This window comes from Anabrus simplex, chromosome 5 (assembly GCF_040414725.1).
Source record: "Anabrus simplex isolate iqAnaSimp1 chromosome 5, ASM4041472v1, whole genome shotgun sequence".
Classification (NCBI taxonomy): domain Eukaryota; kingdom Metazoa; phylum Arthropoda; class Insecta; order Orthoptera; family Tettigoniidae; genus Anabrus; species Anabrus simplex.
In genome coordinates, this window is record NC_090269.1 from 333,824,589 (window position 1) to 333,848,923 (window position 24,335).

General features: G+C 39.2%; 1 protein-coding gene across 1 annotated transcript in view; it reads left to right on the top strand.

Moving 5' to 3' along the window:
* Atf-2 (Activating transcription factor-2) overlaps window positions 1-24,335 on the top strand; it is a 136,220-nt gene that overhangs the window by 8,098 nt on the left and 103,787 nt on the right. The window contains exon 2 of the mRNA XM_067147599.2: window positions 2,522-2,615. Coding sequence (XP_067003700.2) covers window positions 2,522-2,615 — 94 coding nt within the window. The remainder of the gene's footprint in view (window positions 1-2,521; window positions 2,616-24,335) is intronic.

The following is a 24,335-nucleotide window of genomic DNA, read 5'->3' on the forward strand; positions in this document are numbered from 1 at the left end:
GGAAGAGGGTAGTGATCCTTTACTTTGATTTTTTTGATCTATGGTAATTATAATCAATACATACTTGCAAAGAGCCATATTTCTTCCAAATTGCCACCACAGGACTAGCATACTCTGAAGAGATTGGTTCTATGATGCCTTCTTCCAAGCGACTTTTGTACTTGTTCATCGTCAGTTTCTTTTCTCTGCAGGTGACAGTTGTGGTCTGTTGAAAACTGATCGTTCATTCTTCATTGTAATAGCTTGTTCTACTTCAGGTTCGTAGGTTCATAAGTTCATAGGTGGAGATCAGTTCCTCGATTTGTTGCCTGTACTTTTCACTTGAATCTCCACCTGGAAATTCGAAAGCCATCTTAATCGATCACCACTTCTGCTTGGTGAAGAACATCATTCCCAAGGATTGCAAGCATCTTCATGGTGTCCCTTGAATAGACATACACACCAGTTTAAATACTTCATTTTAACCAAGACCTTTGCATGAAAATAGCCATAAGCAAAAACTGTGGTTCTTCCCAAACCCTGTTAGGACTAGATTAGTTCTTCTGAGAGGAGAAGCTTCAACTTCCCTATAGATGACTTCTGGAATCAAAGTATCTACCAAGACATTGATTGTAGTATTGGCAATTCTTATTTCGGTACTCAAAAGTGAAGGTGCCATTCTATCCATAGAGTTAACTGAACTACCCTTACCAGCACTGTTTTCTGTTGATTTACACTCTGTTGACCTATGTTCAAATTTGTTGCATCTGAAACATTTCAGATTCCTATTCTTATGCCCTCAATTTGTCAGCTTTTGGCCTGCTTTCCCCCAATTAAAACATCTTTGTGGTCTGTGTTTTTCTTCAACAACTGTTTTATGCTTGTCTGCTGAAAATTTTCTTGTTTCTTCTGTCAGCAATGCTTAACTTTCCTATAAAAATTCTTAGCCCAATATAAAATCATTTTATTGCCAGAATCATCCTTTATGCCATTGATAATGGAATCATCTGCCTGACCTCTATAGGCAATCTCCTTCATTACAAGCAAGTAATTGTGGAGTGATTCCTCCTCCTGTTTACTCCTGTTCAGCGATCTGCATACCATATTTCTGCATGTTGTTCCATCCCACCGATGTAGAAGTTTCCTCAAATTCTTGAATCCACTTTCTAGGAGGATAATGTCCCCTACACATACAGGAATGTATCAAGTCTTCAAAATTCCTAAACGTTAATGTGAATCCATGATTGGAATTTCTGCATCTTATTGATGTGATCATTTTCACTTCTGCTATCTTCTTTAAAGATTTCTGTTTCGTAAGTTCCTTTCTTCTTCATTCTGTCAAGCTCTTTTAATTTATTCTTAGTTTTAAAGCTGGGACTGCAGTGAGCACCTCTGATAATTACATCATCTTCGTCATATTTTTCATCATTTCCAAGCTGTAGGGACAATTCTAATTTGATGAAGTGCTGCAAAAATTCACTTCATCAGTTGTCCTTTATTACCTTGTGTCCCAGACCAAGACATTATACATAGCAATTAAATCACCTACCGGGCGAGTTGGCCGTGCGCGTAGAGGCGCGCGGCTGTGAGCTTGCATCCGGGAGATAGTAGGTTCGAATCCCACTATCGGCAGCCCTGAAGATGGTTTTCCGTGGTTTCCCATTTTCACACCAGGCAAATGCTGGGGCTGTACCTTAATTAAGGCCACGGCCGCTTCCTTCCAACTCCTAGGCCTTTCCTATCCCATCGTCGCCATAAGACCTATCTGTGTCGGTGCGACGTAAAGCCCCTAGCAAAAAAAAAAAAAAAAATTAAATCACCTTCAGAAAAATTGTTAAGGATGAACCTAACTTTATTGTCATACTCACCAAAAGCTTCTAAAAATGGTAATCCGTTAAATTCCCACAGTCTTTTATGATCTTCCTATCACCTTCATTGCCAAACACTAGTTTATGCAATCTTTTAACTACAATCACCGGTGCAGTGGAAATGTTTTTGTGTTTACTTTGAACATCCCCAAGCATATTTGTTATAATGACTGGCAACAAGGTACACAAAATTTGCATCCTTGAAATACCGATAACCATCCTTAATTGCACCAACTCTACATCATTGTCATCTTCATCATTAGAAGTTCTCTCAACTAATCAAATACTTTCGACAATTGCATGCCAGTATTCATTTTCCAAGTACATACCTCGGTCAGGTTATATCAGTTGTCTTAACTGCATCTTACTATCTTCTTAGTAATTCTTTGACACATCTTAGTTATAGCATCCTGGGAGGAACCCTCATCATTTTGGATTTTGATTACATTTTATTGAGAAAAATATTAACTAATTTATAACATTAATTATATGAATAGAGCCAAGGAAAAAAGGCAACACAGCTCACTTGTTAAAACACTTAATAAAAACAAACATTTCACTCCAAAGTTTTTCTTGTCCAGTTACTGCACATATATTTCATACTCCCACAATAATATAATAAAGTATAATATTTATTGAATGCAAGGCCAAATATATTTATTTTATTTTTCCAGAGTTTCACCAATGAGGACCACCTGACAGTGCACAAAAAGAAACATGATATGGTTCTTAACTTAGGCACGGGACAGAAATCTAATGTTTTTGTTGGTGAGTCTAATTAACTTTTGCTACCTGGAATGTTTTATTTCATATTTTTGTTTTAGAGTTACACTAAGTCTGTAGATTTAGAAGTATGAATGAAGAATGAACTGTATTTCAACATCTCCTGGACTTGAGACTAAATACAGCTGTTATTAAAAATCATATTCTTTATTGTTTGAATTAAATAGTAAAAAATTCCAAGTTTTTGATGTGGAAATCGGGTACCAAGGTGATCGAATCCTTCACACAGTCCATAATTGTTGCCTTGCATCATGGGGTCATGCAATGCACCATTTCAGTTTAATCTGCAGCAGAAGACTTCATTGAAAGAAAACATCCATCAGGAAGACCTAGAAATACCTTCCTTGAATGAATTCTAAATTGACATCCAGGCACAAAATTATGTTAGACAGATAGATAAGGAATGGGTGAGCCCTGCCTTTGCAGGGCTCCACATGTAGGTCTGTGAAGACCCTTTATGTCCCTTAAACAGGTTTGCCTAGTCCGGCCCTAGTACTCCTATAAAGGATACCAGTGTCTGGATGTTGGCATTCCTGATGTCTTCCAGGCTCACAAAATGTGAGCGAAGATATCGATTCTAGTGCTTGCAAGAGCCTCGCACTGACATAACACATGCACGGAGGTCTCTTCCTCCCTACCGCATTTTCTACACATCGGATCCTGACTGATTTTCATGATGTGTAGGTGTCTCTGTAAGGTATTGTGGCCTGTCAACAGTCCAACTACCATTCGTATTCTGGTCCTATTCAAATTTATCAGGACCTTTTTATAACTTTGGCTATGCTCTTTTGTAAGTTCACGTGCCTGCCTTGCTGTGTTTAGCCTCTTCCAAATGTCTAAGTGACACTGGTTTGTCCACTGGGATATTACCAGTTTCACACTTCGGAGTGACACTCCTAGGAAGGGCTCTGGTCCTATGAAAGAACCTTTTGAGCCTTGTTTCGCCAGTTTGTCAGCTTCTTCATTTACACTGATTCCTGTGTGCCCAGGGACCCATAATAGGGTAACTGGGCTAATTTCACACAGCTTATGTAAGTTCTCATCAAAATCAGTCAATACTGATCTGCATTTAGGGCAGTCGCCCAGGTGGCAGATTCCCTATCTGTTGCTTTCCTAGCCTTTTCCGAAATGATTTCAAAGAAATTGGAAATTTATTGAACATCTCCCTTGATAAGTTATTCCAATCCCTAACTCCCCTTCCTATAAATGAATATTTGCCCCAGTTTGTCCTCTTGAATTCCAACTTTATCTTCATATTGTGATCTTTCCTACTTTTATAGATGCCATTCAAACCTATTCGTCTACTAATGTCATTCCACGCCATCTCTCCGCTGACAGCTCGGAACATACCACTTAGTTGAGCAGCTCTTCTTCTTTCTCTCAATTCTTCCCAACCCAAACATTGCAACATTTTTGTAACGCTACTCTTTTGTCGGAAATCACCCAGAACAAATCGAGCTGCTTTTCTTTGGATTTTTTCCAGTTCTTGAATCAGGTAATCCTGGTGAGGGTCCCATACACTGGAACCATACTCTAGTTAGGGTCTTACCAGAGACTTATATGCACTCTCCTTTACATCCTTACTACAACCCCTAAACACCCTCATAACTATGTGCAGAGATCGGTACCCTTTATTTACAATCCCATTTATGTGATTACCCCAGTGAAGATCTTTCCTTATATTAACACCTAGATACTTACAATGATCCCCAAAAGGAACTTTCACCCCATCAACGCAGTAATTAAAACTGAGAGGACTTTTCCTATTTGTAAAACTCACAACCTGACTTTTAGCCCCGTTTATCAACATACCATTGCCTGCTGTCCATCTCACAATATTTTCGAGGTCACGTTGCAGTTGCTCACAATCTTGTAACTTATTTATCACTCTATAGAGAATAACATCATCCGCAAAAAGCCTTACCTCCGATTCCACTCCTTTACTCATATCATTTATATATATAAGAAAACATAAAGGTCTGATAACACTGCCCTGAGGAACTCCCCTCTCAACTATTACAGGGTCAGACAAAGTTTCACCTACTCTAACTCTCTGAGATCTATTTTCTAGAAATATAGCAACCCATTCAGTCACTCTTTTGTCTAGTCCAATTGCACTCATTTTTGCCAGTAGTCTCCCATGATCCACCCTATCAAATGCTTTAGACATGTCAATCGCGATACAGTCCATTTGACCTCCAGAATCCAAGATATCTGCTATATCTTGCTGGAATCCTACAAGTTGAGCTTCAGTGGAATAACCTTTCCTAAAACCGAATTGCCTTCTGTCGAACCAGTTATTAATTTCACAAACATGTCTAATATAATCAGAAAGAATGCCTTCCCAAAGCTTACATACAATGCATGTCAAACTTACTGGCCTGTAATTTTCAGCTTTATGTCTATCACCCTTTCCTTTATACACAGGGGCTACTATAGCAACTCTCCATTCATCTGGTATAGCTCCTTCGGCCAAACAATAATCAAATAAGTACTTCAGATATAGTACTATATCCCAACCCATTGTCTTTAGTATATCCCCAGAAATCTGATCAATTCCAGCTGCTTTTCTAGTTTTCAACTTTTGTATCTTACTGTAAATCTCATTGCTGTCATAGGTAAATTTTAATACTTGTTTAGTATTAGTCACCTCTTCTATCTGGACATTATCCTTGTAACCAACAATCTTTACATACTGCTGACTGAATACTTCTGCCTTTTGAAGATCCTCACATACACACTCCCCTTGTTCATTAATTATTCCTGGAATGTCCTTCTTGGAACCTGTTTCTGCCTTAAAATACCTATACATACCCTTCCATTTTTCACTAAAATTTGTATGACTGCCAATTATGCTTGCCATCATGTTATCCTTAGCTGCCTTCTTTGCTAGATTCAATTTTCTAGTAAGTTCCTTAAATTTCTCCTTACTTCCACAGCCATTTCTAAGTCTATTTCTTTCCAACCTGCACCTCCTTCTTAGTCTCTTTATTTCTCTATTATAATAAGGTGGGTCTTTACCATTCCTTACCACCCTTAAAGGTACAAACCTGTTTTCGCATTCCTCAACAATTTCTTTAAACCCATACCAGAGTCTGTTTACATTTTTATTTACCGTTTTTCACCGATCATAGTTACTTTTTAGAAACTGCCTCATACCTGCTTTATCAGCCATATGGTACTGCCTAACAGTCCTACTTTTAAGACCTTCCTTTCTATCACATTTATTTTTAACTACCACAAAAACAGCTTCATGATCACTAATACCATCTATTACTTCAGTTTCCCTATAGAGCTCATCTGGTTTTATCAGCACCACATCCAAAATATTTTTCTCTCTGGTTGGTTCCATCACTTTCTGAATCAGCTGTCCTTCCCATATTAACTTATTTGCCATTTGTTGGTCATGCTTCCTGTCGTTCGCATTTCCTTCCCAATTGACATCTGGCAAATTCAGATCTCCCGCTACAATCACATTTCTTTCCATGTCGTTTCCCACATAGCTGACTATCCTATCAAATAATTCCGAATCCGCATCAGTGCTACCCTTTCCCGATCTGTACACTCCAAATATATCAAGTTGCCTATTATCTTTAGAAATGAGCCTTACACCTAGAATTTCATGTGTCTCATCTTTAACTTTTTCGTAGCTTACAAATTCTTCTTTCACCAGAATGAAAACTCCCCCTCCCACCTTTCCTATCCTATCTCTACGATACACACTCCAATTACATGTAATAAATATCATTTTTGGTCCGTATTGATGATATTAGATTGAAATGATAACATTAAGTTAATTATTAGACCACCTAATCAATACAAAATCGTCTTGGATGATTTACATAAATTTGTTAGCTAATGGTGGGACATGTTTCGCCTTCCCTGAAGGCATCATCAGCCATAGTCTTAACCTTAAATTAAAAATAAGCGTTTAAATAACATGTAGTGATGAAATGAATTTTAAAATCTTGAAGAGATTTGAAGTAAAATAACATTAAAAATAACAATGATGGTTTGAAAATACAATGTGATGAGATACAATAGTGGAAGTATTAGCAAAATTAACATTAGAAGGCTGCTAAAATAAGTACAATGGATAAAACAACAGATTGTTATACAACCAGTAGTAAGATTGCATAAAAGTAAAGTTGATAGTCATGGCGGTTATAATTAGACGATGGCGAAAGATCTTATATAATCAAAGTAAAGAGGAGAGAATAAAAGTCAAAGTTAGTCGTGAGATCAGAAGTTCATCATGATCTTGAAGATAAAAGACGAAAGTCAGATGCATATGGTGAAGTTGTAGAACACGTTGAGGATATGAAGTTGGTGAATAGAAGTTGAAGAACAGTTTCAAATAGGATCACTATGGACCATCTCAAAATTTGAAGTGATGTTCAAATGTTGTAAATTGTGAGTTTGTCGATATTCTAGTTGAAAAAGCATATACAAGTGGAATCTGTAAATGGAAGCAAGAAACGTAGAGTTAATTGTGTGAAAAGATATTTGAAAAATATTGAAGTAGAATCGTATGCACTTACCATTTGACGGTGACAAAGATAGCTTGTAATATTATGAGTTAGAAGTATTTGCAACAGTAGACTTCTTGCTACGTGTGTTATAACTGAAGTTTTGTGCTGGAGGGGGATCTGTTTGCGTTGACGTAACTATTGGAGGGGGGCTGCTATTGGTGGGAGGGAAGGAAGAGAGTGTATTACTGCGCGTGTTGTAACGGTGTGAGGCTATTGGAGGGAGCGATGTTCCGGTGGGTGTGGCTATGGGTTTATTGGTTGTATTTGAATTAGAGGTACTAGCGGCGGGGGGAAGGGAGGGGGGTATATTAGCTGTAGGGGAGGTGGGAACTCTAATTGATGTGAGGTTGAAGATTTTTAAGAATTTGTTGGTGAGGGAAGTTGATTCTCGTAATAAAATAAGAATCTGTTCATACAAGGGGCTTTTTTTATCAATAGTGTCATTTAGATTTTTATCTTTATTAAAATGTTGGTCGAGGAAAATAAATAAGTTTTCATATTCTGTCATGAGTTTGCTTTTATCGACTCTTTTTAGGATATGGAGGTCTTGTTCTATTGTGGTGAATTTATGCCCGGTGTCCCTCATATGGTTGGCCATTGCGGAGAATTTGTTGTGTCTTTGGGCATTGTAATGCTCGGCGTATCTGGTAGAGAAGCTGCGGCCAGTTTGGCCAACATAAGAAAAATTACATGTAGAGCATTTCAATCTGTATATTCCTGATCCAGAGTAACTATTGTCTGTGATGTTGATAGAGTTGTGATTGAAGAATAAATTACGATTAGTGTTTTTTGTTGTGTAGGCTATTTTTATTTCGTGCTTCATTAATGAATTGGTTATCGGGTAAATGCTATGGTTAGTGAACGTGAATTTAGCGTATTTAGGTTTGACGGGTTTTAATGGAGTTAAATTGGTAGCTAGTTTCAGTTTGGTTTTATTGATGATTTTATCAATCATACTCGTGTTAAATCCATTGAATTTAGCTATTTCCTTGATGAATAGTAATTCTTTCTTTAAATTAGTAGAGGACATAGGGATCTTTAATGCTCTATATATTAAACTGTGATAAGTGGCGGTTATAATTAGACGATGGCGAAAGATCTTATATAATCAAAGTAAAGAGAATAAAAGTCAAAGTTAGTCGATAAAAGCAAACTCATGACAGAATATGAAAACTTATTTATTTTCCTCGACCAACATTTTAATAAAGATAAAAATCTAAATGACACTATTGATAAAAAAAGCCCCTTGTATGAACAGATTCTTATTTTATTACGAGAATCAACTTCCCTCACCAACAAATTCTTAAAAATCTTCAACCTCACATCAATTAGAGTTCCCACCTCCCCTACAGCTAATATACCCCCCTCCCTTCCCCCCGCCGCTAGTACCTCTAATTCAAATACAACCAATAAACCCATAGCCACACCCACCGGAACATCGCTCCCTCCAATAGCCTCACACCGTTACAACACGCGCAGTAATACACTCTCTTCCTTCCCTCCCACCAATAGCAGCCCCCCTCCAGTAGTTACGTCAACGCAAACAGATCCCCCTCCAGCACAAAACTTCAGTTATAACACACGTAGCAAGAAGTCTACTGTTGCAAATACTTCTAACTCATAATATTACAAGCTATCTTTGTCACCGTCAAATGGTAAGTGCATACGATTCTACTTAAATATTTTTCAAATATCTTTTCACACAATTAACTCTACGTTTCTTGCTTCCATTTACAGATTCCACTTGTATATGCTTTTTCAACTAGAATATCTACAAACTCACAATTTACAACATTTGAACATCACTTCAAATTTTGAGATGGTCCATAGTGATCCTATTTGAAACTGTTCTTCAACTTCTATTCACCAACTTCATATCCTCAACGTGTTCTACAACTTCACCATATGCATCTGACTTTCGTCTTTTATCTTCAAGATCATGATGAACTTCTGATCTCACGACTAACTTTGACTTTTATTCTCTCCTCTTTACTTTGATTATATAAGATCTTTCGCCATCGTCTAATTATAACCGCCATGACTATCAACTTTACTTTTATGCAATCTTACTACTGGTTGTATAACAATCTGTTGTTTTATCCATTGTACTTATTTTAGCAGCCTTCTAATGTTAATTTTGCTAATACTTCCACTATTGTATCTCATCACATTGTATTTTCAAACCATCATTGTTATTTTTAATGTTATTTTACTTCAAATCTCTTCAAGATTTTAAAATTCATTTCATCACTACATGTTATTTAAACGCTTATTTTTAATTTAAGGTTAAGACTATGGCTGATGATGCCTTCAGGGAAGGCGAAACATGTCCCACCATTAGCTAACAAATTTATGTAAATCATCCAAGACGATTTTGTATTGATTAGGTGGTCTAATAATTAACTTAATGTTATCATTTCAACACACTCCAATGCCGTGAGAAAATTTCTGCATCCATTATATCATTTCTCAGCCATGATTCAACTCCTATTACAATATCTGGTAAATATATATCTATTAAATTACTTAATTCTATTCCTTTCTTTACAATACTTCTACAGTTCAACACTAACAATTTTATGTCATCCCTACTTGATTTCCAGTTCCCTGTTCCCTTATCACCGCTCCCTAGGCCATCCCGTTTCCCTGAATGTACCTCCCTATTACCCTTTGGCACTTCCATACCATTTTTGATGTTGTTCTAACTGCGCATAGTGCTTTTAACGCTGCCTGGCTGTCGCTGCAAATGGTGATGCATCTTCTACGTCCAGGGATGTTCCATACATGTACAGCACAGGCCAGTATTGCATATACTTCGGCCTGGAAAACAGTAGCATATTTATCCATGGGAAGGGAGAGCCTTAGAGCCTTGTCTTAGGCCCCCAGACCCCGGCGCCTGTGCCTGTCTCTGTCCGCGAGCCATCTGTGTACCATGTACAGCCCCCAGACCTAAGACGGGCCCCAGTATCCGCGGTCCACTCCTCCCTTGTGGATATCGCCACTGTGAACTTATAATTCAGATTAAAACTAGGCTTCATCAGGTCCCCGATCATCATTGTCGCAGGGCAGGTCTGGTGAAGCCTTGTAAGAATAGAAACATGACCTCTATTCGGATTCTTGAAAGACCATCCTCTGAGTGACCAGAGGCGGTAAGCAATCATTCCCGCTATTTCCTTAACATATAAATGTAAGGGGGGAAAACATAGAATAGCCTCCATTGCACATAATGGTGTAGTATCCAGTGCCCCTGTTATTGCTAGACATGCAAGTCTTTGGACAATGTTTAACTTGGTGGTCGCAGTTTTACTCTCAGAACCTGGCCACCAGACTAAAGATGCGAAGGTGATCGTGGGCCGTACAATAGAAATATAAAGCCACTGGACCACCCTAGCTCCTAGGTCCTAAGTCTTTCCGACGGCCCTGCGACATGCCCACCTTATGGTCTATATGTTTCTTCCAACTCAGTCTTGCCTCGAGGATTACCCCTAGGTACTTAACAGAGGTTGTCTTAACTAATTTTTTCCCAAATAGGAAAGGCTCTGACAGTCCGTCTAGCCTCCTCCTCCTGGTAAATACCACGAGCTCCGTCTTGTCGGGATTAACCGACAAGTCTGTGTCGTGGCACCATCTTTCCACCCTGTGTAGGGAGCTCTGTACGAGCTCTGAAATCGTACTGGGGAAATTTCCCACCGCCATCAGGCTAATGTCATCTGCATAGCCTTGGGCATAAATTCCTCCAACATTTAACCTGGTAAGTAGTTCTTCCACTACCAGACACCATAATGTTGGTGATAATACTCCTCCCTGTGGACACCCCCTTTCTATATTAGCTCTCAACATTACTGCGTTGAGGGTAAACAGAACTTGACAGCCCTGCAGTGAGGCCATAATCAATTTTATGAGCATCCTGCTCATGTCTCTTCTCTCTAGACTACGTTCTATGGAGCCCAAAGATGTGTAGTTAAAGGCCCCTTCTATATCTAGTAATACCACCATAGCAAGTTGTTGCTGATCCAAGGCGCTCTCCAGCCTGGAAACAAGCTGGTGTAGTGCCATCTCAACCGACTTCCCTGGTTGGTATGCATGTTGATGAGGATGTAGGGGACATTCTCTTGATACTTTCTCCCTGATATGTCTATCCACCAGTCTTTCCAAAGTCTTAAGAAGAAAAGACGTTAGACTAATGGGTCTATAATCCTTAGGTCTATTAGGACTATATGAAGACCTTCCAGATTTAGGTATATACACTACCTTCGCCTGATGCCATAAGGAGTGTACATACTCCATGGTGGGACAGGCTCTAAAAATTCTGACCAGGTATGGTATAAGGACTGCACCCACTTCCTGAAGAAGTGCTGGGAAGATCCCATTCATTCCTGGGCTTTTATAAGGGGCAAAAGATTCTAATGCCCACTTCACCCTTCTTGGGGTAACAATCTCTGCGGCTTCCTTCCAGCCACTTCTATCGGGACTGAAGGATCCGCTCAATTCTACTTCACTATTCGTGACTACTGAACCTGGAAAGTAGGCATCAAGCAATAAGCTCAGGGTCTCCCCTCTGTGGATGTATATCCACCCGAAGGCGACTCCAGTGAGCCCAGCCTTGCCCTTTCATCCAAGGTTAGAATTTTACGAAGCCTTGCCGCTTCATGTTGACTCTCGATGGAGTCACAAAACTGTCTCCAAGATTTCTTAGAAGCCTTTTTGACTTCTGACTTGTACTTTGTGATTCTTTGTAAGAATCTAGACTTTCTTGGTCTTGAAGTTCCCTGTATTTGTTCCAGAGCCTTCGTGTGTTTCTCCTCAGGTGTTCAAGATAACTGTTCCACTTGAAGCTTCCTGTTACTCTTTTTGCCTTAACAACTGGGCAGTTTAATTCATAAGAGGTAACTAGTGTCTGTGTGAGAAAGCTCACACTGAGCTCCAGCTCTTCCTTATTCTTGATTATATTTGAGGGTCCTCCTTCCAGTCCCCTCCTCACGTCCTCCCTAAAGGACGTCCAATTGGTTCGTCTAGGATTCCTGTAAGATGGGATCTCAAAGGAGCCCTCTATATGAAACACAATGTGTCTGTAATCTGACATGGAAGGCTCCAAAGAAACTTTCCAAATTCCTGTAGGATTCCCATGGAACCCAGGGTAAGATGTATGATCCCCTCACTCCTATTATTGATCCTGTTCATGATCTCAAGATCAGTTGTACATCTAGAAATACTATGAAATTCTCTCCCCTTCGGTTTGTATATTTGCTTCCCCAAATGCTGTGATGAGCATTGGCATCACATTCTACTATGAGTTTAAGTCCTTGTTTCCTACAGTATGTCACCAGTCTCTTGAACTCCTCCGGTGGGGGTGAAGATTCAGAGTCTCCTGGGAAATATGCAGAACAGACAACCAGATCTTTTGGCTGTTCGCCCTCTTTATATCTCACTAGGACTGCTACAAGGTCTCTAGTAATGAAGCCCGGTATAGCCCAGGCATTATGATCCTTAACTAGTATAGGCCTACATGTTCTAGGCTTCTCCTCCGTTACTCCACTAAATAGAGTGAAGCCTGCACATTTTAGTCCCATGATATGTCCCTGTCTAAGCCAGGGTTCTTGTATCAGAGCGACCAAACCCACCTTTCTGGATACTTCTTATAAGTACCCTAGAGGCTGCTATACAATGTTGTATGTTTGCTTGTATGAAAGTAATCATTCCTTACCTTCATGCAATGCTTTACCTTATGCAGTCTCCGGAACGTGGATGAATCCTGAGGCTTGGCTGGCCCCGGCTCCTGTCCAGGCTCCTGCTCCTTGCCCCTGCTGGTCTCAGTGTTGTCTGTGGTCGGGTTGGTCCTCTGCTTGTTGCGTTCGCCCTCCACCAGGGTGAAGGTAGCAACATGCACCCCGCAGAAGATCTTCTTCCCCACCACTTTTTTCACATCCCTGGAGTCCATGCTGACCACCTCTCTTCTCCTCCTTGCAGTCGTAGATTCTCCAGGTGTTGGGATTTAGACCATGGTTCTGGCGTGCCATTCTTCCCAAAAGGACATTGTTGTCCTTTGGTTGTCCTGGTATCCAGACCATGACTCTCTTATAGGAGAAGAGTTTATCCATGCCCACAATTGTGAGCCTCGGTCCTTCCCACGGCTGCATGTCTGTAACAAGACTAGAAAGCCATGCTACAGTCTCGTCATTCTCTGCAATGATGATGGCCGCACCTCTCGACAGACAGCAATCCAGGAACTGAGACTTAATGGGCCCCTGCTCTGGAAGCTCATCTATCAGAATGGTCATAGCCTCCTCTACAAACTCCACCTGTTTTTCAGTTAGCTGCTGGTCAGGATATCCTACAGGCACTATGGCCATCCTGATCCCAGCTCTAGCTATCCTGGCATACTCCACCTTGGGTTTTTTGTGGGCTTGCCGATCTTCTTCTGGGGTTGCCCCTGACAGGAGTTGTTTTCTCACTGGTGTCTTGGAGGGTGGAGTCCTCTGTGCCCTGGAAGCAGAGCCCTTTTCAGGGTCCCACCTCCTGTGCCCATTGGATCCCCCCGCAGTCGTCATCGTCGTCGTGGCAGTAGAAGGCCCCTCAGCTCCAGAATTTAGGCCCTCTTTGGCCTGCTCCCAGGCCTTTAAAGCCTTCTTATACCTCCTCTTCTCAGTGCCGGAACACTGTTTCTTCTTGACTAGAAGATTGCCCACCTTTAGAGTGAGCTCTCTTACTGTCGAGGTTGTACTGTCCGAGGGTATCTCCGAAGAGTCCCCATCTGTTGTTGTCGAGCTGGTGTTTCTCTCGGGGGCCCCAGAGGAGCTCTCCGGTTTTTGGGTGGCTACGGTACTCATGTAGGTCCCACGAGTAGCTAGGGAAATATAATGTCCGCCCAGGCAGAGCCCCGCATACCCGGGTAAGGTTACTTACTTCGAGAGGGTGCCAAGTATCTCAAAGGCTCCGTTCAAGACGCATCTCCCATGTGCCGTACACCCCATCGGCACGGGTCGCGTTACACCTTAGGGTTGGGTGGTGCTTTAGCTTCCTCCTCCTTGTATACCGAATGTTTACCCAATAGGGCTCCATTCGACATCGCAAGAGAGAAGCTACTAGTCCCCCTCACCACGCAGAGGATCTTCAATTGAAGGGGGTAACCAAGGTTAACCCCCTACAATTGTAGAAGCACACACGAGGGGGGGGGGAAATTATGTTTCAGTGAAAGAAGCTACAAATTACAGGATGATCTAGATATGTTTTACTGCAACTGATTAGTCTTAGGACTGTGAAATGATGATGATGAAGGTCATAAATGCTAAAAACAGGAAGACTAGAAGAACTCAAACGAATTATGGATGAAAACAAAATAGATATCATGGGATTATGTGAAACTAGATGGCCTGGCAAAGGTGATTTCCACAGTGACCCATTCAGAATTGTGTACAGTGGAAATGAAAATGGTGGACAATATGGAGTAGCTGTAATATTAGGAAAGAAGTGGGCAAACAACGTGCTAAACACATATCATGTTGATGATAGAATAATGATGGTGAAAATAGCTGCCAAACCAACAGATATGGTAATAATACAGGTATACTTCCCTACTACTGGACATGACGATGATGAAGTTGAGGAAATGTATCATAAAAAAGAAGATATAATTAAACTAAACAAAGACAAAGATAACATAATCATAATGGGAGACTTCAATGCTGTGGTTGGCAGCAATATTACTAGAAAAGTTGCTGGCAGATTCGGTCTAGGACGAACAAATGATAGAGGAGAACGTATGATGGACTTCTGTGAAGAACAGGACATGATCATAATGAACACTGTATTTGACATGCCTAATAGAAGACGTTACACATGGAAGGATTTCGGAGATAATAACAGATACCAAATTGACTACATTCTAGTTAAGAGAAGGTATAGAAATCAGGTAACTTCATGCCATAGCTATCCTGGCTTAGACATCGACAGCGACCATGTCCCAGTATTAGCAATATGTAGAATTAGGCTGAAGAAGTTTAGGAAACCAAGAAGCAAGAAATGGAATCTAGAAAAGTTAAATGATCCATTAACACAAGTAGCATTCGAAGAAAAGACAGATACGATCATGTACAACAACTGCAACGAAACAGATTGGGACGCTGTCAAAGCTTCACTTACAACGGCAGCAGATGAAGTGCTAGGAAAAAAGACGCTTGAACCCAGGAAGAACTGGATGACCGAAGAAATACTAAATCTCATTCAGGAAAGAAACAAAGAGCATCGGAAAAATACCCCAGAAGGAATGATAAACTATAAGAAACTAAAAAACTTAGTTACACAGAAGTGCCGAGAGGCGAAAGAAAGATGGATGAATGACATTTGTAAAAGCATAGAACATGATATGAAAATCGGAAATGTTGACAGAGCATACAATCAAGTAAAAAGAACACAATTCAAGGCTAAAATGAAATCCAGTGTAATAAAAGATATGGAAGGAAGTCTGTTAATAGAAGATGAGGAGGTAATGAAGAGATGGAAAGAGTATTTGGAGGATCTATATAATGGAGAAGAAATTGACAATGTAGATGAGTACATCATAAAACAAGACCAGGTTTCACAAGATGAACTAGGTCCTCCCATAGTGAGAAGTGAATTCGAAACAGCACTGCAACAGCTGAAAAAGAACAAGGCTCCTGGACCAGACAAACTGCCTGCTGAACTGTGGAAAAACTCTGGAAAAAAGCTGAAGGATGAACTCTTCAAAATCATCCAGTACTGCTATGAAAACGGAGATATGCCAGAGGATTTTGTTGAAAGCAAAGCAGTACTTCTGCACAAAAAAGGAGATTCAACAGAATGCTCCAATTACAGAATACTAAGTCTTGTTTCACATGCAGCAAAAATATTCACATGCATATTAAAAAACAGAATCAAAATGAAAATTGAGCAGAATCTAGATGATGATCAGTTTGGGTTCAGGAAAGGAGTAGGAACAAGAGAAGCTATTATAGCACTTAAAACCATCTTGGAGAGAAGACTGGAGCTTAACAGAAATACATATATAGCTTTTGTAGACCTGGAAAAAGCTTTTGACAATGTTCATTGGAAAAGGCTGTTCAAAATTATGAAGGACATTCATTTGGACTGGAAAGACAGAAAAGCAATACTTAACCTCTACATCAATCAAAGAATAAACATCGAAAGTAATGATAAAGTATGCAAGGTGAGAATCAGGAAAGGAGTAAGACAGGGGTGTTCCTTATCACCATTTCTATTTAATCTGTACATTGAAGAGGCCATGAAAATTTTTAAATCCAAAACACCTGGCATTAAAATAAATGGAACAACTGTACACTGTATTAGATTTGCCGACGATATTGCACTTCTGGCTGACAATGAGAAGAACATGCAGATCATGCTCAACAAATTAACATCCATCTTAAAAGATTTCCAACTTAACATTAATGTAAATAAAACTAATGTTATGGTTGTAAGCAAATCTAAAATGAAGCCAGAGGCACAGCTCAGAGTTGGAAATATTTTAATAAAACAGGTGCACAAGTTCTGCTACTTAGGATCAGTTATTACCGATGACAACAGATGCACTGTGGAAATAAAAAAAAGGATTTCCCTGTGTAAGAAAGCCTTTGAGGAGAAGAAGCAGCTCTTAACTAATAAATCCTTAAATACTGAACAAAAGAAATTATTTATCAAAACGTTCATTTGGAGTGTGCTGCTATACGGCTGTGAAGGATGGACTCTCTTGAAGGAGGACGTGAAACGACTAGAGGCAATGGAAATGTGGCTATGGAGGAAGATGACTAGAACTAGCTGGATTGAGAAGAAAACTAATGAAGCAGTGCTTAGAGAAATAAACACCCAGAGGCATTTAATAACAGCGATAAAAAGGAGAAAAGCATCAGTTTTCGGTCACATTCTCCGGCATAATAACTTCATAAAGAACTTGTTCGAAGGCAAGGTGATGGGAAAGAAAGGCAGAGGGAAACCACGGAAGAAGATCATTGAAGAGGTAGTTGAGATGATGGGATGCCAAGGTTATGGAGAGATGAAAAGGACCGCAGAGAGAAGAGATCAATGGTTGCAGCGACAAGGCGAAGCCTTTAGATGATGATGATGAGTTGTTCCTATCTTGTTTCTTTATATTTATCCTACATTACTGGTATTTCTTTCATTCTGAACTAATTAAATCTAAAATTTCCTACCTTCCCAGAACAATACACTGACACTTCCTTAACGAGCATAACTAACATTCGTAAAGTACAGAATATGTATTACCTATGTTCTATTGAAGCCTGCCTGGTAGCCATGATTGTTTGGTCTGACACTGTGGTTAACCAGTTTGAGGTTTCATCATCGTCGTCATTATCTAAAGGCTTGTCACTGCAACCAGTGATCTCTTCTCTCTGCGATCCTTTTCATCTCTCCATAACCTTGGCATCTCATCATCTCAACTACCTCTTCAATGACCTTCTTCCGTGGTTTCCCTCTGCCTTTCTTTCCCATCACCTTGCCTTCAAACAAGTTCTTTATGAAGTCATTATGCCGGAGAATGTGACCAAAAACGGATGCTTTTCTCCTTTTTTATCGTTGTTATTAAATGTCTCTGGGTGTTTATTTCTCTAAGCATTCCTTCATTAGTTTTCTTCTCAGTCCAGCTAGTTCTTGTCATCTTCCTCCATAGCCACATTTCCACTGCCTTTTGTTGGTGAAAAAAAAATGACTGTCAGAATGTTGGCGTATAAGGTAGAAAAGGTGGTGGCATACAATTTCTAATAACTACATTTCATACCAAAAGCCTGAATTAAATTCTGAACCTCTCTGCAGTGTTCACATGGAGTGAGGCATATGATGCTGTTGATGGTGATTCTTCCATGGGGATGTTAAGCCTTGAACAGACCCCTTTTTGTTATTCGTCAGGAATAGGCTATGTGCCAACACTGGATTACACATCTCCCCACACATCATTATCATCATCTCACACCCAGACGCACAGGTCCTCCATGGGCGTCAAATAGCACTCTGGGCTTGCCGAACATATCTTCGAACACTCCTGGCACTAAAAGTCATTCGATAAATAAATAAAAGTTTCATTTGCATTCTCAGTAGATGTAGATGACTGTAGTTTGAAGTCATATACTGTGTGAAACCATTTTGAATAACATGAGCTTGTTCCAGGGTTTAAGAATTTTCTATAAGAATCAGTAATGTAGCAATGTAGCAAAGGGGTCACATTAGTCAGGCAATATCGCTATTGAGAGGTAAAGATATAAACTATGGCTGCATGTTAGATATTAGATAGTGGAAGATTGTTATCCGTAGACTTGATGCAGGGGAGCTCTTTTTTTAAATATATTTTAATTTTTTATAGTTGTTTGTATGATATCGCACTGACACATACGGGTCTTATGATGCTGATGAAATAAGTCAGGGATAGGACTCGAAAGGGAGTGACTATGGCCTAAGTGCTATTACAACCCCAGCATTTGACTACTGTGAAAATGAGAAACCATGGAAAACCATCTTCAGAGCTTTATTTATGAACATTATTGACGTCTACTGTGTGAATTTAGAGGGTCTTTAATACAATCAAGAAGCAAGACTGCTCTCCTCGTGGCGACAAATAAACAGCTGTCCGGGCCTATATAGCCTCTCTCTCTGCGTACTGAGTGATGGTAGGTCAGCTGAATCCAACGGCAAGTGAGCAAATGAACTAGTGGCTAGCCATTGAGAGCGTCCTTCACTGTGTGCACCAAATATATTCCTAGTTCTGTCCTTCAGCGTAACTCATTGTTCAATTGATGTCCTAAATTCCTCAATGTTGTGAATAACATTGTACACAGTTTCTTATTAATTAATTAATTCCATAGTGAATTTTTATTTCATAATATCATTATTTTATATTTTCCTAAAATATGTAATTAAATCTGTCACACACACTCATTGAAGAATGTTTGTTAAGGCGCCGAATCTGAAGTTTTGATATTATGGGAAGTTGTACATGTAATGTTTCTTGTGGATGGAGAGTCCCACAGTATTAATAAATTTATCTGTCTCTTCTCGTGGTGACAACGTTGGTCTACACCTTTCAACAGGTTATATAAAAAGAAAAAGAAAGTTACCCCTTTGATTTCACCGGTCAACACTCAGCGTGGAACACGTGGCGTATATTCCGGTCACACAAAATTCGTTGTCAATCACTATAGACCTAAATGTCACAGTATGTATTATTTGCCTGATCCGTCAATACCACTAGTGAGCGAGTGCACTGACATTTGTTTACATCTGTAGTGCAGGGGTGGGGGGTGTGGCCTGCGAAGCTCATACACTCACTTCAAAGCATTATTAACGATTGTTACCAACTGGCAATACAGAATACAGATCACATGCTATTATGCTGCTGATACTGATATTATATTCTGTTTAAATATACAACTTCATGAGAGACACTTGATAGTACTTCTTTAATGTGCAGTAAAACATCTGGTGTCAAAATCTCCATCTGGAGTATGGTTTGACTCGTCAATCTTGTCTGTTGAGCTACCATTAAAGTCACTGGCTGTCACACCTATAATATTTTAAAAGTATATGAAGAAGGAAGGTCTTTAAAACTATACAGTAATGAATTGGTGAGTCTGTAGATGGAAGTGAGAGAACAGTACATATCATTGCTTCTTCTTTATGTTCCATCTCCTCTGAGATTTATTTTTTACAATTGGCACTGACACAGGGAGGTCTTATGGCAATGATGGAATAGGAAATGGCTAAGAGTGGGAAGGAAGCAACCGTGGGTTGAAATAAGGTATAGCCCCAGCATTTGCATGGTGTGAAAATGGGAAACCATTCAGGGCTGCCATTAGTGCGATTCGAGCCCACTATCTCCCGAATGCAAGTTCACAGCTGTGTGCCCCTAACTGCTGGTGGTCCTTAAATCTAGCAGAGCTGAATATTTTACAATTTAACCACGTTTCCATGTTGTCCAACTAAGTTGTTTTCTAATGTGACTCCTTTTTCTATCAGTCTTACCTTCTAATGATTTATTGCACTGCCCATACTTCTATACCATAGAGCAGTACTGGGAACACACAGCATCGTAGCAGTCTAATTCTTAAAATCAAACGTATGTCTCTGCTGCATAAGACATTTTTCATTTTATTGAATGTACTTCTGGCCTTTTTTTAAAATGCTATTTATTCAGGGCATCGACCTATAGAGATCTTTTGCCCCTGCTTGCACCATATGATATGAACCTGCGTGTAATTGGAATTGCGAAAGTGTAGAGTGCTGAATGTGAGGAAAGGAATGTTAAGGATGACACAAACACCCACTCCCCAGGCCAGGGATATTATGTCGTTGACTATGGTTCCTAAATATCTGTATTTCTGGACTCTTTATATTTTATCATTTATCATCAGATTGCCTTCTATTATTGCAGCAGTTTGATTGTAGAGTAGAGTTGGACTATGATTTTTAAATCCATTTTGTTTGGATTCTTTCTTCTGGGGAGCTGAATCAAACTATCATGGCAAAGACTTTGTTCTAGACAAGAAAACAAACAGAGGTTGATTGATCCCCAGGCATCATTTTTTTTTTTTTTTTTTTTTTTTTTTTTTTTTTTTTTTGCTAGTACCATAATCTGTAAAAGAAGTAGTTTGAGTACTTCTGCTTCTACACATAAGCCAACTGAAGAGAGTCATGGCCCCTTCTGCACAGCAGCAGCACTGTCATCTGAGATGCCAGTATTGCCAAAAGCGCGCATTCACAGTTATCTCAAGTTTTCATAATAATTGAGGATTGTTTTGTTGCTATTCATTGTTACAGCAGCATGAAAACATCTAGGTAGTGTAGTTGCCACCCTAGTTAGTAAGCATTTTGTGTAAAATACATTAGGCCGATTGCAGAAACGATAACTAGTTTTAAGCCTTAGAATACGTCTACCTAAACGACGTCTAAATCGAGCACGATCTTCCATTGCATAAACAATGTTCAGCCGATGTTTAACTAGACATCATTTAAAGTTTCAATAATGGTTTGAAAATGGAGATAGAAGTATCTTTCATGCAACTCTTTGCTTGTCGCAACCAATGAAATTCATCGGTGCACGCGCCGAACGACAGTCAGCTGTTTGTTTTCCTAAACATTACTCAAACATGGCTAAGCATGAGTATGACTTGACCACAGATAAGAATATCGCTTTTGGTGGAAATTAAATCTCATAATATTATCGACACTAAAGCGACACGTCACCGTACGGGGAAGTGTAGCTTTGATTATAGCGTTGTTACAGTGAGTGTAATCTACTCGTAAATACGATAGCTTCAACGAAGGGAAGATGAAGCGATAGTAATGTGTAACCGAGTGTGTTGTACGAGCAATACAGATGTAGCTTGCATTCTGGAGTTCGTAGGTTCAAAACGCATCATCAGGAGCCCTGAAAATTGTTTTCTGTGGTTTCCCTATTTTTACACCAGGCATATACTAGGGCTGTTATTATGGCCACGGCTCTTCTTCCCCAGTCCTCCTCTTTAAACAATAATCACCACCACTTGCCTTTTCCTATCTGATAGTTGCTGAAAACTTACACAATTATATACATAAAAACCACATAACCTACTTTTTAGTTTTCACTGTTATGTGTGCTTACTTGGCAGTAAATGTAAGTGAATCCCTCCCGGTTGATGTATGTGACAGCCCTCTGACGATTGAGACAAGTAATTCTAGTATGTATGTAGTCGAAGTGACCTATAATTCCATGGAAATTACCCCATGTATATAATAAAATATATCGGCTTCCAATAATTGTATTCAAGTTGACAGTTACCAGACTGTCCCTTTGTCAGTCTCAAGAAACAAGTCTCTTGAAAAGCAAAACCTTATTTTAAGATCTATCTCTCCGTACATGTCAAATGAATTGCTGCGATTTAGCAGTGGGCGACCCACAGAGAGGCCCCCGGACTAACCTTTCTCCCCGGAATCGTCTCAACATAATTATACAAATGACATGTTTCATGGTACATAACCTCTGATTGTGATCCACTCCTCTCATTTGAGGTTAAACAGTGCTCTCGGCAGTGTTTAAACATGGCCGGTTGAACATCGGTTTTAGACAGTGTCTAAGTGATAAATAACGTCTCTGCAATGCAGCAGCCATACTTGGGTACTGCAACATGATCACATGTTTTGTATCTGAATGTAGGTCTAAGGACAGCAGTTATGTTTTTTTCCAAATGGCTGTCCCTAGAAAAACCAGAAAACATAATTATTGCACGCGTAATATCCATTTTTCCAATAATGTCTTGATAAAAGTACATTCATTCTTGATGAATGGTGAAAGAGTAGAGATTGCGAGATAGGGGTGGAAATTAAAGCAAGAAGCTGTCCTCCATATCTTTCCTAATCTACCCAAACATTTTTCTAAGACAGTTGAGGAAATTAACTCCCATGAAAAGGCAATCTGTATAGACACATGTTTCTTTTAATAGTAGTATGTCTACCCAGTAGCCTCATTCGATAATAAAAGCCCTAATTAACATGTGTCATTGAAGGGCTCTTAGGCCTGACAGTTTAAGATACCCCTGATGGTGTAAATGCTAGAAAAATATTCATTTTTGTTGAAAAAATGACTGAAGAATCAGAGCGCAGAATAAACTAAACATTGCTTAAGCTTGAAAAAATAGATTTTGGATGTAAAGTTAAACGCTAGCCTCCAGAGACAGAACAGGTTGCCTCTCTCAGCAAGAAACAGTAAATTGTAGTTGATACATTGTTAAATGATGCTAAATTAAAAGTAAAGAAAAAGAGATACAGTAATGCGTTTTTCATTTATCCTCTACTTTTAAAGCCTTCCAAAAGGTACTGCTTAAATCTTGAGTTGCTGAAAAATTGGTGAAATGTCTTAAATTCCCTTGTGGCATAAATTATCATGCTACTGATGACATAGCACAACGTTTTGAGCAAAAAAGATGACAATGAATTTTAATTTTAACTTCGGAAAGAAATTCAGTTTAACTCACTGAAAGTGGGTGGCATTATAGATTTGGAAAACTTTACTCCTGAAGAGAATAAGGATCAGTTGGCAAATCATGCTTTATTTTTCATGTTTGTTTTCTTTCTTTCATAACTGGAATCAACCCATAGCTGGAATGCTGCCCCTGCTGACAAACGGTAATTGCAAAATTCTCATCCAGTTTATCATAAAATTAGAATAATTAGGTGTTAGAATTATAGGTTTCACATCAGGTGGTAGACAATCTAATAAGTTATGGAAATGCTTAGGAATATTCAATAACATAAGAAACTTAAAGTGCTTCATACCAAAGCCAGATGACTAAAGTAGAAAACTGTGGTCGTTTTCATATTCACCACATACAAGTTATTATTATATCCATGACAACGTTTATTGCAATGGTGATGATGGTGATTACTCATTTTATTGGAAAGTTTACGAATGTGATGTACCTCCCAAATTCTCTGGTATGAAAGCTTACTATAAACTTATATCTTTTCATTTGGACCAAAATTTATTCCAGTGAATGGACGTTTGATTGGTATTTCAGCTATTCAGTAGATCTGTCAATAGTGGGCTAACATTTTATCGGTTTATTAATTAAGAGAGTTTATAAGGTAGCAAAACAACTGAATCTTTCACAAGAAGATTGATGCATTAAATTCATCAATTCCTACACAGGATCAGAGGAACATGAAACTTATATTACGTGGTGGAACATCCTCTGAAATAATTACGATACATGCACTTTTCAAAAAATGTTGTAATCCTTTTGTTTTTATTTTATTTTTTTCCTAGTGGTTTAACATCGCACTAACACATCAAAGGTTTTCGGCAATGCTAGGAAGGAAATGGGCTAGAATTGGGAAGGTAGTGGCCCAGCATTTGCTGGGTGTGATTGAAAGTGCTTGTGGAAGGCACTTTAGATTTATCTGAATATTTGTACCTGCTTTACCAACATTAATGAAAGATTATAGTTCTACTAAGTGTGATACATACCTTATCTGTACGTTGGAAAGTGTACCGTATATGATGTATTTTTGCAAGTGGGAATAGTAATTGCTGCCGCAAGACTATCATGTGCTAACAGTTCATGGGGTATGTGCAGTATATTCCTGGAGTGTTTGGATGATTTAAATGTAATTTCAGTGAAATCTTTGCAATTAGGAAGCTGTGAAGGCCATGGGT